The sequence below is a fragment of the Mycteria americana genome, chromosome 8, assembly GCF_035582795.1.
Source record: "Mycteria americana isolate JAX WOST 10 ecotype Jacksonville Zoo and Gardens chromosome 8, USCA_MyAme_1.0, whole genome shotgun sequence".
In the NCBI taxonomy this organism is placed as follows: Eukaryota; Metazoa; Chordata; class Aves; order Ciconiiformes; family Ciconiidae; genus Mycteria; species Mycteria americana.
Window position 1 is genome coordinate 29,196,427 of NC_134372.1, and position 10,963 is coordinate 29,207,389.

Genomic DNA, 10,963 nt, shown 5'->3' on the forward strand with positions numbered 1-10,963 from the left:
CAAGGCCCCGCGGCTACTCCCGGCGGCCCCGCGCAGCGGCGCAGGTGGCGGCGGGCGGGGCGAGCGCGGCGCTGCCGGAGGGCACGGTCCCGCGGCCGGCGGTGAGACGCGTCGGGCGGATAACAGCCCCTCGGGGCGGCGGGGGGCGGCTCTGCGTGGGGTTCCTCCCTGTGGGCCGCGGCTGGAAGGGTTGGTTTCCCTCCGTTACAGCCTGGCTCGGGCCAGGGAGGGCCTCGGGCAGGGTCCGGCAGGGCCGGGACTGAGCGAGGGGCTGAGGCGCCGGGCCAGGCTCGCTTGTCGCTGGGGCTCGTCGGCAAGGGCGCGCCCAGAGCCCGCTATCCCTGCCGGGAGGGGTGAGGCCTGCGGCCCGGAGTGTGCTTGGTGTGGCTGGGCGACAGGAGGGCGGTGTGTAACGGCCCTAAAGCGGGTGGCGGTAAGCTGCCGGCTCCGGCTGTAGATCGGGTGCTGCCGAGGACGCGGCGGTTAGGTTTTGTGCTTGTTTTAGAAAATCGTTCGCTAGAAAAAACCGTGTGAGGCACAGCAAGCTTTCTACTACTGAAAGCCGATGTGCGCTGTGACATTAATGCACGGCACTGTCCCGTGGTTCAAGGATTTTTCAAACCATAAGCACCCGGTAGATGCTGTGCACTTGCTGGGAGACGGTTAGCGCTTTGTGGTAGCGCCAGGGACTAAAGTTATGCTTCTGTCTCTGAGTGTGCTTCATCTCTCGTGGAGCTTCCCATGCTTGGAAGAGCACATTGTTTCTTGTGTGCTTAGCTCTCTCCTGCTGGTTATCCTTGCCTCTTTTGTAGGTGGATCTTAATCTTCCAGAATTAGTTTTTACATGTTGAGCTTCCCTTATCTGCTTGGACTTGAATTGTTTTATTTACAGTATCATTGATCAGTGTTGTTGTATTATAACTGATTAGTAGCTAAACCCTTGAACAAGGGCTAAACAGTAGCTAAACCAGTGAGGATGATGGTAGGTGATACCCAAATTTTAGCAGGCTGACTTGTGGCTTTTCTGCATCAAAATGGTGCTCAGACTGTAACATGCTGAATCTCAAAGGTTATCCATTCAGTCTGAAAAGTTTACATGGCCCAAGAGACGATTGTAATTGCCTGTGTGTCTTTTATTTTTTTCCAGGCTTGTGGATCCACCATGGCTGCCGTGGATCGTTTCTACCTCTTGTACAGAGAGATCGGTCGTTCCTGCAATTTTTACATAGAGGCTCTGGCTATAGTTGGAGCTTGGTACACAGTCAGAAAGTGTGTGTCTCTTGCGTTTGACACTTACAGCATGCTTAGGTTGCATTTAATTCCAAAGCTGGGGGGCAAGACTGATCTTGTCAAGGAGTATGGAAAATGGGCCGTAGTCACTGGTAAGAGACTGAAGCAGTATATTTGCTCATGTTTATGAAACATACTGTGCCAGTACTGTAAAACTTGCTAGCTTATATTGCTAGGTGAGCTTTCTGTCACAAGCTGCGGCCTGCATTATCTCAGGTTGCAAGTTAATCTGCTTGAGCAGTGACAGTTGTTCAGTGCCTTACTAAATTCAATTACTCGGGAGCTGGGTAAGCTCAGTGTGTTGACTGACTGCTGGGAAAGAATCACAGAGTGATTTTTCCCAAAATGTGTAAGGTACACCCTGAAGGCATACAAGCGTAGACAGAGATGCAGATGAGATCCTTTTTTTGCTATGGGCTTTTCACATGTGCTCAAGTTCTTCAACAAGGTTTTAAGTCGTGTACCTCTGACATTGTTGCCTTTTATTAAGGTTCCAGTCTAAGTTCTCTGTTGTTGTTGTAGAAAATATAAAACTTGTATGAAGTGGGATTGCAGAAGGTTGCTACTGACATTCATGGAAACATGGTGGGATGACCTGGAGTACTGCAACAGGTGGCTATAAACTCTTCAGAAGGGATAGGCAAGGAAGGAGAGGCAGTGGGGTAGCCCTGTATGTTAGGGAGTGTTTTGATTGTCTAGAGCTTAATGACAGTGATGATAGGGTTGCATGTTTATGGGTAAGAATTGGGGAAGGCCAACAAGGCAGATATCATGGTGAGAGTCTGTTGTAGACCACCCAACCAGGATGAAGAGGCAGACAAAATATTCTATAAGCAGCTGGGAGAAGCCTCACAATCGCTAGCCCTTGTTCTCGTGGAGGACTTCAACTTGCCAGGTGTCTGCTGGAAATACAATACAGCAGAGAGGAAACAGCAGTCTAGGAGGTTCCTGGAATGTGTGGAAGATAACTTCCTGACACAGCTCGTGTGTGAGCCAACTTGGGAAGGTACCCCGCTGGACCTCTGTTGTTTGTGAACAGAGAAGGACTGAAGCAGTATATTTGCTTATGTTTATGAAACATACTGTGCCAGTACTGTAAAACTTGCTAGCTTGTATTGCTAAGGTGATGTGACAGTTGGAGGCTGTCTTGGGCATAGCGATCATGAAATGATAGTTTTCAGTTCTCAGAGAAGTAAGGAGGGGGTTCAGCAGAACTGCTACCTTGGACTTGCAGAGGGCAGACTTTGTCCTGTTTAGGAGACTGGTTGACAGAGTCCCTTGGGAGGCAGTCCTGAGGGGCAAAGGAGTCCAGGAAAGCTGGACATTCTTCAAGAAGGAAATCTTCAAGGCTCAGGAGCAGGCCATCCCCATGTGCCAAAAGATGAGCCGGTGGGGAAGAACACCAGCCTGGCTGAACAGAGCTTTGGCTGGGACTCAGGAAAAAAAGGAGAGTTTATGACCTTTGGAAGAAGGGGCAGGCAACTCAGGAGGACTACAAGGATGTCGTGAGGTTATGCAGGGAGAAAATTAGCAGGGCCAAAGCCCAGGTAGAACTTAATCTGGCTACTGCTGTAAAAGACAATAAAAATGTTTCTATAAATACATTAGCAACAAAAGGAGGGCTAAGGACAATCTCCACTCCTTTATTGGACACAGGGGGAAACATAGTGACAAAGGCTGAGGAAAAGGCTGAGGTATTTAATGCCTTCTTTGCCTCAGTCTTTAATAGTAAGACAGCAGCTCTCCGGGTATCCAGCCCCTTGAGCTGGAAGATGGACGGGGAGAGGAATGAAGCCCCCATAATCCAAGGGGAAATGGTTAGTGGACTGCTATACCACTTAGACACACACAAGTCTATGGGGCTGGATGGGATCCACCCAAGGGTACTGAGGGAGCTGGCGAAAGTGCTCACCAAGCCGCTTTCAACCCTTTATCAGCAGTCCTGGCTAACCGGGGAGGTCCCAGTTGACTGGAAGTTAACAAATATGGCGCCCATCTACAAGAAGGGCCAGAAGGAGGATCTGGGGAACTACAGGCCTGTCAGCCTGACCCCAGTGCCAGGGAAGGTTATGGAGCAGATCATCTTGAGTGCCATCACGTGGCACGTACAGGACAACCAGGTGATCGGGCCCAGTCAGCATGGGGCTTATGAAAGGCAGGTCCTGCTTGACCAACCTGATCTCCTTCTACGACCAGGTGACCCACCTAGTGGATGAGGGAAAGGCTGTAGATGTTGTCTATCTGGACTTCAGTAAAGCCTTTGACACAGTCCCACAGCATTCTCCTGGAGAAACTGGCTGCTCATGGCTTAGGTGGGCCTGCTCTTCGCTGGGTAAAAAACTGGCTGGATGGCCGAGCCCAGAGAGTTGTGGTGAACGGAGTTAAATCCATTTGGTGGCCAGTCACAAGTGGTGTTCCCCAGGGCTCAGTTTTGGGGCCAGTCTTGTTTAATATCTTTATCAATGATCTGGATGAGGAGATCAAGTGCGCCCTCAGTAAGTTTGCAGACGACACCGAGTTGGGCAGGAATGTTGATCTGCTTGAGGGTAGGAAGGCTCTGCAGAGGGACCTGGACAGGCTGGATAGATGGGCTGAGGCCAATTGTATGAGGTTCAACAAGGCTAAGTGCTGGGTCCTGCACTTGGGTCACAACAACCCCATGCAATGCTACAGGCTTGAGGAAGAGTCGCTGGAAAGCTGCCCAGCAGAGAAGGACCTGGAGGTGCTGGCTGACAGCCAGCTGAATATGAGCCAGCAGTGTGCTCAGGTGGCCAAGAAGGCCAACAGCATCCTGGCTTGTATCAGGAATAGTGTGGCCAGCAGGACTAGGGAACTGATTGTCCCCTTGTACTCAGCACTGTACTGAGGCCGCACCTCGAATACCGTGTTCAGTTTTGGGCCCCTCGGTACAAGAAGGAGATTGAGGTGCTGGAGCATGTCCAGAGAAGGGCAACGAAGACGGTGAAGGGTCTAGAGCACAAGTCTTATGAGGAGCATCTGAGGGAACTGGGGTTGTTTAGCCTGGAGAAGCAGAGGCTGAGGGGAGACCTTATTGCTCTCTACAACTACCTGAAAGGAGGCTGTAACGAGGTGGGTGTTGGTGTCTTCTCCCAGGTAAGAAGCCATAGGACAAGAAGAAAGGGCCTCAGATTGTGTCAGGAGAGGTTTAGATTGGATATTAGGAAAAATTTCTTTACTGAAAGGGTTATCAAGCATTGGAACAGGCTGCCCAGGGAAGTGGTTGAGTTGCCATCCCTGGGGGTATTTAAAAGATGTGTAGATGTGGCACTTGGGGACATGGTTTAGTGGTGGACTTGGCAGTGCTAGGTTAGCGGTTGGACTAGATGATCCTAGAGGTCTTTTCCAGCCTAAACGATTCTATGATTCTATGACAGTGTTGTCTTTATTGTGGTTTTGAGATCACCATAATCAGTGCCACGTGATCTTCAGAGAAGGTAATAAAGCTATAATTGAAAGAACTGGCAAAAGAGAAGGCTGGGGCTGCTCTGATTTTCACCGTGTTTCTTATTTTCTATTACAGGTAGCACAGATGGTATCGGGAAGGCATATGCTGAAGAACTGGCAAAGCGTGGTGTCAACATCATCTTAATCAGCCAAAACAAAGAGAAGCTGGAGGCTGTATCTAGAAGCATATCTGAAACCTATGAAGTGGAAACAGATTTCATAGTAGCTGACTTCAGCAAGGGGCGTGAGCCTTACCCAGCCATTAAGGAGGCTCTGAAAGACAGAGAAATTGGCATTTTGGTGAATAATGCAGGAATGTTTTATCCCTACCCGGACTATTTTACCAACCTGTCTGAGGATATGCTGTGGGACATGATAAACACAAATATTGCTTCTGCTAACATGATGATGCATATTGTGCTGCCGGGCATGGTAGAGAAGAAGAAAGGGGCAATTGTGAATGTTTCTTCTGCATGCTGTTGTCAGCCGACACCAATGTTGACAATCTATGGAGCCTCTAAAGTAAGTCAGGGTGTGATGTTTAATGGTATGGACTGAAAAGTAGATGCATTATAGGTGGGTTTGTTGTAAACACATTCAGCAAGGATATCAAAATATACTTGAATATTTTCTAGGGATTTGTTCAAATACCGGAGGTGAATGTTACATGTAATATGCAGTAAACTCTTTATCCTCACCAATACAGGGCTTTGAACCAAAGTCAGTGCTATTTGGATTATGTGTGAAATGTGGCATAACAGTAGTTATAGGAAAAATGTTACATTCCTCAGAGGAATAATGCAGAAAGCAAAGCAGCAGTTCTATGATCCATTGAAAGGGTCAAGAATTTCATCTCTCTCTTCCTTAGCTGAACAGTGCAGACATACCTCAAGCTACTTACACATTAGTATTTGGTAGCAAGAGGGGCTACACTCGTGCTCAAGCCACCACTCTGACGAGGGCTGTGGCCAAATCAAGCCACTGCTTCACCTAACACCAAGGGGCAGAAGGATTCTTACACCATTGTCTGTACCATATTTGGGGAGAAGTGAAAAGAACTTTTCCCCCCATAATTATTCTTCCTGAGGAGATCCAGTCAATAATGAATAGGATGGGGCAGCTGGGTGATGCTGGAAGTATGGATGCACGTGGGGATGTGGATTTATACTGTATGACTTGCTGCTGAATCCACAAAAACAACTGAGATTGTAGAAGGATCTTGCCACAAGTGGTTATTGCTTGCAGCTGTTGGTCGCTGCCCTCTGCTGTAGCCTAACCCCCGTGCAGCCTTGCTCCTGGTATCGCTCTTGCAAGTACTTCCTTTTGCCTGGAGCAAAACCAGCTCTTTTTACGCCAAGGTATAAAACTCCTTGCAGATTTTCTTCAGTGTGGAAACTGGCTTAAGATTCCTGTTTCTGTTGCAGAGTATCTCCCCCCTTAGTTATGCTAAGTGTATGTAGAACTGCACTCTGAACTAAAACAATTAAAAGGCCTGAATGAAAAAGAACAGAACAAAACCAAGTGTACTAAAATCTATTCCTTTAGCTGCCATCATTAATCTAGATCCTAGATCAGCAATCCAATTTAAAGCCTGTAACTGTACACAGTTACATTGGCACAGAAGTGGGACAAGCTGCCCTAGCATCCTAAGCCTCTTTGTGCATTAACAGTGTATGGTGTTTGAAGTGGTTGATTTGTTTGTTTTCCTAAAGCAGGTGTAAGAGCATTTATAGAAGATGCTCTCCCAACAGTTTGCTGGGAATGGAGCTTTTGCGAGGCCATTTGGGAGCAGAAACCCATTCACTCACAAGCTGAGTCTAAAATGCTCTTTCTCGGGGGTAACTGGCTGTGCGACACAGCAGTAGCTTCAGCATGGCATCAGTGTTGCTGCCTTGATAAGGCTGAGCCATGCTCATTTTCCCATCTATTTGATTCCAGTAATCCCAGTTATCAGGCTTGTGCTTTTTTAATGTTATTCTGTAAAAGTAAAATTAACTAAAGGAGATAATACAGATACACATAAACAAATGCATGTTTAATTTTGCACAAGGGAGTGCAGGAAGTAATTAACGCAGCTTCTGGGGAAGATCAGTTGAATATGAAATTCACCTGTAAATGTATTAAAAAATGGGACTTCATTTTGTCCTTTTGACAGTAGCATGTATAGTTAGCTTTGGAGCAATCCCCCCAAACTAAACAAGGTGTTTGGTTTAGATGAAATAAATGTTTCTGTATTGGTTTTAAGCAGAAATTGTCGGACGGTTTGTTAAATTCACATCAGAGAGTTAAGCAGCTGCTTTGTCCTGTAAATTACTGTACTGTTGCAGGTTTTTAGCAAACAAGTAAGAACAAATAGAAATCTTGGTAATGCTTTAGAAATGTGTGGGTTTATGCTATTTATTCAAGGTTTTATTTTTTAGCTGATGCATAAAATATGCTACAACTTTTCTGTAATTTTAATAAAACTCTGCCCTAAGACTTGTTTTTACAAAAACAAGAAAGAAAGAAAAAGTCTCTTTCTGCTTTTGTCTTTCTAGACCTACTTGGACTATTTCAGTAGAGCGCTACATTATGAGTATGCCTCAAAAGGAATTTTTGTTCAGAGTTTAACCCCATTTGTAATTGCTAGAAAAATGGTAGCATGCAACAGTGCTGTATCAGAGGGATCTTTCTTTTTTCCTTCTGCTGAAGAATACGCAAGTCATGCTATTTCTACTCTTGGGTTGTCCACAAGGACTACTGGTTACTGGAAGCATGCAATAAAGGTAATAGAGTTCATTAAATTATTTCATGTTTGTCAATAGAAGCAAAATAAGCTGTCTACCTTCTTAGAAGTCTGACTGAAAACTATGCTCACGTTCTGAAAAAGTGCAATATATATTGTAGGACTTAAAGGCATTGTGCCATATTTTCTTACTAATTCTGCCTTAGAAAATTATGTTCAGGCATGCTTATTCTTCGAATCAGAGAGTGAATCCAATTCCCACTTGAAATGCACAGCAAAAATGGGAGAGAGACAACTTTTTATTCAAAAGCACAGAGTATCTCATTTCACTTGGGGTGTTGCTGACTGGGCAAGCATTTCACTGTCTTCTATGAAGAGAAGTAGCCTTTTTCAATCTTAGTTTATTGAGCATATTTCTGCTTTGGGGAAGAGTAGGCAGGGAGGATGGAATAATAGCAGAAAAAAAAAAAAGAGCCCACATTTTTATCCTAAGCTACCTGGAAGCAGGTCCTCCATATGTTAGGTTTTCATTTTTTAGGGCAGACTGTGGGCTCCAAAGTAATTTTATGAACATTGATCACATCTCGTGTCCTACCTAGTGGTTTTCTGTAGCATTTGGTTGAGTAGAAGGAATTAAAGAAGTGGGGATTAGTCCAAAAGGAATAAAAGAGACGGGAAGGATTCTGGCAAGATGTGGCAATCAAAGGAAGTGGACAGTATTGCTGTTGCAAACTTGAACAAACCACTTCAGGATTTATTTGCAGAACCTAACTGTTCAGCTGTGGGCACCCCTTCCAAAATGGCTAAATAAATTCATCCCCTGGAAGTAAATATAAGGCTTAGTTGCTAATGTTCAAGCAGGTTTTGCCTTGCTTTAGTGGTAATTTGAGAAACTGTTTACTTTAATGGAATATATCTTAATCTGTCCCTTCCTTTCTTCCTTTTCTCTTCTCTTGTCTCCCTGTGCCTCTCCACAGTTCACGCTGGGTGAGCGCCTACCTGAATGGATCTGGGCATGGTTTGTAATGTATTTTTGCAGAATTGTACGCAAGGAAGCTTTAACATGCAAAGTGAAATAGAAGTATCCAGATGTCCTGCATAATGAGTACTATATTCTGATCAGAGTGCTGCAAAAATGTTTAGTGAACCTTGGTGGACTTACTAACTTACACGCAGCTTGTTTAGCAAGGTATGGATAACCTAGACATCAGAAGCTTGGATCCTCTCTGTATCCTGGTCTTAAATAGCTCCTCTGCTGCTTTCCTCCACGACAAAGAGCTGATCTTGTTGAGATTAATCTCTGTTCACTTTCCCTTCAAGGTAATTCGGCAGGAGTAGGTATAGTTTTAATTCTAACAGTAAATGACTGTCTCTTGCATAGTGCCACATGATGTCAACTTGCAAAGTTGACAGAATTTGAGAATTCTCCAGATCTGTCAGAAATGGGCCCCCAAAAAATCATGCTGTTCAAAAAGACAATCCCAGTCAACTGTGTTAAGTTTCATTAATATGTAGTTTTGCATAACTTTTCTGTCTTCTAATGGCAGATATTTCTATGTTTTAAGTGCAAATGTTGTTGCTTTTGAATGATGTTATTTAAGGAACTTCTCAAAATTAAGGTGTATGGCAAGGTACTATGGGCTTGGAGGTTAAATGACTGAAAAGGTCTTACAGAGCTGTAAAGGAATTTGGAGATAAGCTTGTATGCTTTCTTATTCCAAGTGTGAATGATCTTGATAATACTTTAAATATTGCTTCAGCAATCTGAAATATGGCTGGAGAATTGAATAAAGATTGTAAAAACACATTAGCTAAAGAAAAATAATGAAGAAAGAATGTTTTTATTTTAAAAATACTGATTGATTTCCTAAGATAATTAAAAATCCCACCTTACTGAAGTTTTGATGCTGTATGATTTTAATGCTTTTGTTTATCTAAATAAATATGTTTATGCATATGTACTTACTAGAAGTCCTCTGGTATCATACACTGCTCATACGTGTTGCAGGCTCTACATCTCAGAGTCAGGAATACTCTCTTTTCTGTGTATGCATAATTGCTACCTGAAAGAGGGACATGACTTAGGAAGAATGTTCTCAATATTTTGTATTTTATATTATCATGGGCTTGTTAGTACTGCTTCTGTAATGTTATACTGAAATATCAAACCCATGAAATACCTATGCAATACTTACTTAATACACAGCAGCACGACTCAAGGAGCATCCTCCCTTCATTTGTGCTAGTATTTGTTGCTCGAATGTTATGGTGCTGTATTTGCTGATGGTGACAATGGGAAGTCAGTATACTACACCAGCTTGCGCCCTGAAATCCCTACTGGAGGACGTACAACAGTTGCATTGCGTTGCTGAATAATGCGGTCTTGATTATGATATCTCTTGCTTCTCCACAGTAGCTCTGGACTGGTGATGTTAGAGCCTGGAGTTCTAATAGCGATGTCCCCCACAAAGCTTTTATGAATAGGTTTTGTAGAGAATAATTTAGTACTCATCCCCATCCAGTAAGACTGTTTGTAAATAACTTAATTCTAAGTTGTTCTAAGTTGTATCATGTGAAATGCTGATGAGAGCTCTTAAAAAAAAAAAAAAAATTTCCAGATGTTTAGTATAGTGAAACTGCCCCCAGCCTTCCTGACTGAATGCTCTGTTGAGGTACCCAGTATATTTGCTGGGCCATGTTGGAAGATAGCTATGCCTGAATTTATTGTCCAGAGTAAAATTCAGGCTATGATTTTCATAATGAAGGAGCTCCCTCCCTTGACACTTTGTTACTGTTTTGTTGCTGCAGCCCCCTATTCTCAGTTCTTTTGAGGGGGAAGGAGGAGGCAGAAGATAGGGAGCAGTCAGGAGAGGGGGTATCAGGGGCAGGGACCCATTAAGTGGTTTTGCCTGCTGCTGACCCCACCTCAGCTGGCCCTGAAAGCTGTTTGCTTTAAAAGTATGTATTAGGTGTTGCTAATAATGATTTATGTTTGTTTGAAAATTGGATGTAAACAAATACATTTATTTTTAGCAAGGGCTTAAATGAAGCGTGAGAAATGTGAAGCTGCAGGCTGCCCAGTGAAGTGGTTGAGTCGCCAGCCCTGGAGGTATTTAAAAGACATTTGGATGAGGTGCTTAGGGACATGGTATAGTGGTGGTCTTGGTAGTGTTAGGTTTACGGTTGGACTCGATGATCTTAAAGGTCTTTTCCAACCTATACGATTCTGTGATTTCTACTCCCATCTCTCCCTCACGCTCAGGTGCTGCCTGCCCATCCCTATCGGTAACAGCCACATCTCAAGTTTTCCATGCAGGGGTTAGACCCCGCTCAGCCACATGCGAATAATCAGCTTCTCAAACAACCTTCTTCAGAAGGCTGCTGCTCCGCGGCCTCCTTACCGACTCCGGCGGAAGCCTTCCTTACACTGATGTTCCTTACAGCCCGCCTCGCGCTCAGGCCCGCTGCCGTAGCGACGACGCG

At 44.6% G+C, this 10,963-nt stretch overlaps 1 protein-coding gene across 3 annotated transcripts; it reads left to right on the forward strand.

Annotated features, from left to right (window-relative positions):
• Positions 1-8: 8 nt before the first annotated feature.
• Positions 9-9,441, forward strand: HSDL1 (hydroxysteroid dehydrogenase like 1). Of its 3 annotated transcripts, none has more exons than XM_075510554.1 (5): positions 9-101; positions 1,148-1,382; positions 4,832-5,277; positions 7,293-7,520; positions 8,458-9,441. In XM_075510554.1, exons 2-5 carry the CDS (start codon positions 1,163-1,165, stop codon positions 8,557-8,559), a joined length of 996 nt encoding a protein of 331 aa, XP_075366669.1. In that variant the 5' UTR covers positions 9-101; positions 1,148-1,162; the 3' UTR covers positions 8,560-9,441. The 3 variants fall into 3 exon arrangements, with proteins under 3 accessions (XP_075366669.1, XP_075366670.1, XP_075366668.1); XM_075510555.1 differs by lacking the exon at positions 9-101 and adding an exon at positions 109-433; XM_075510553.1 differs by lacking the exon at positions 9-101 and adding an exon at positions 109-353.
• The last annotated feature ends 1,522 nt before the right edge of the window (positions 9,442-10,963 follow it).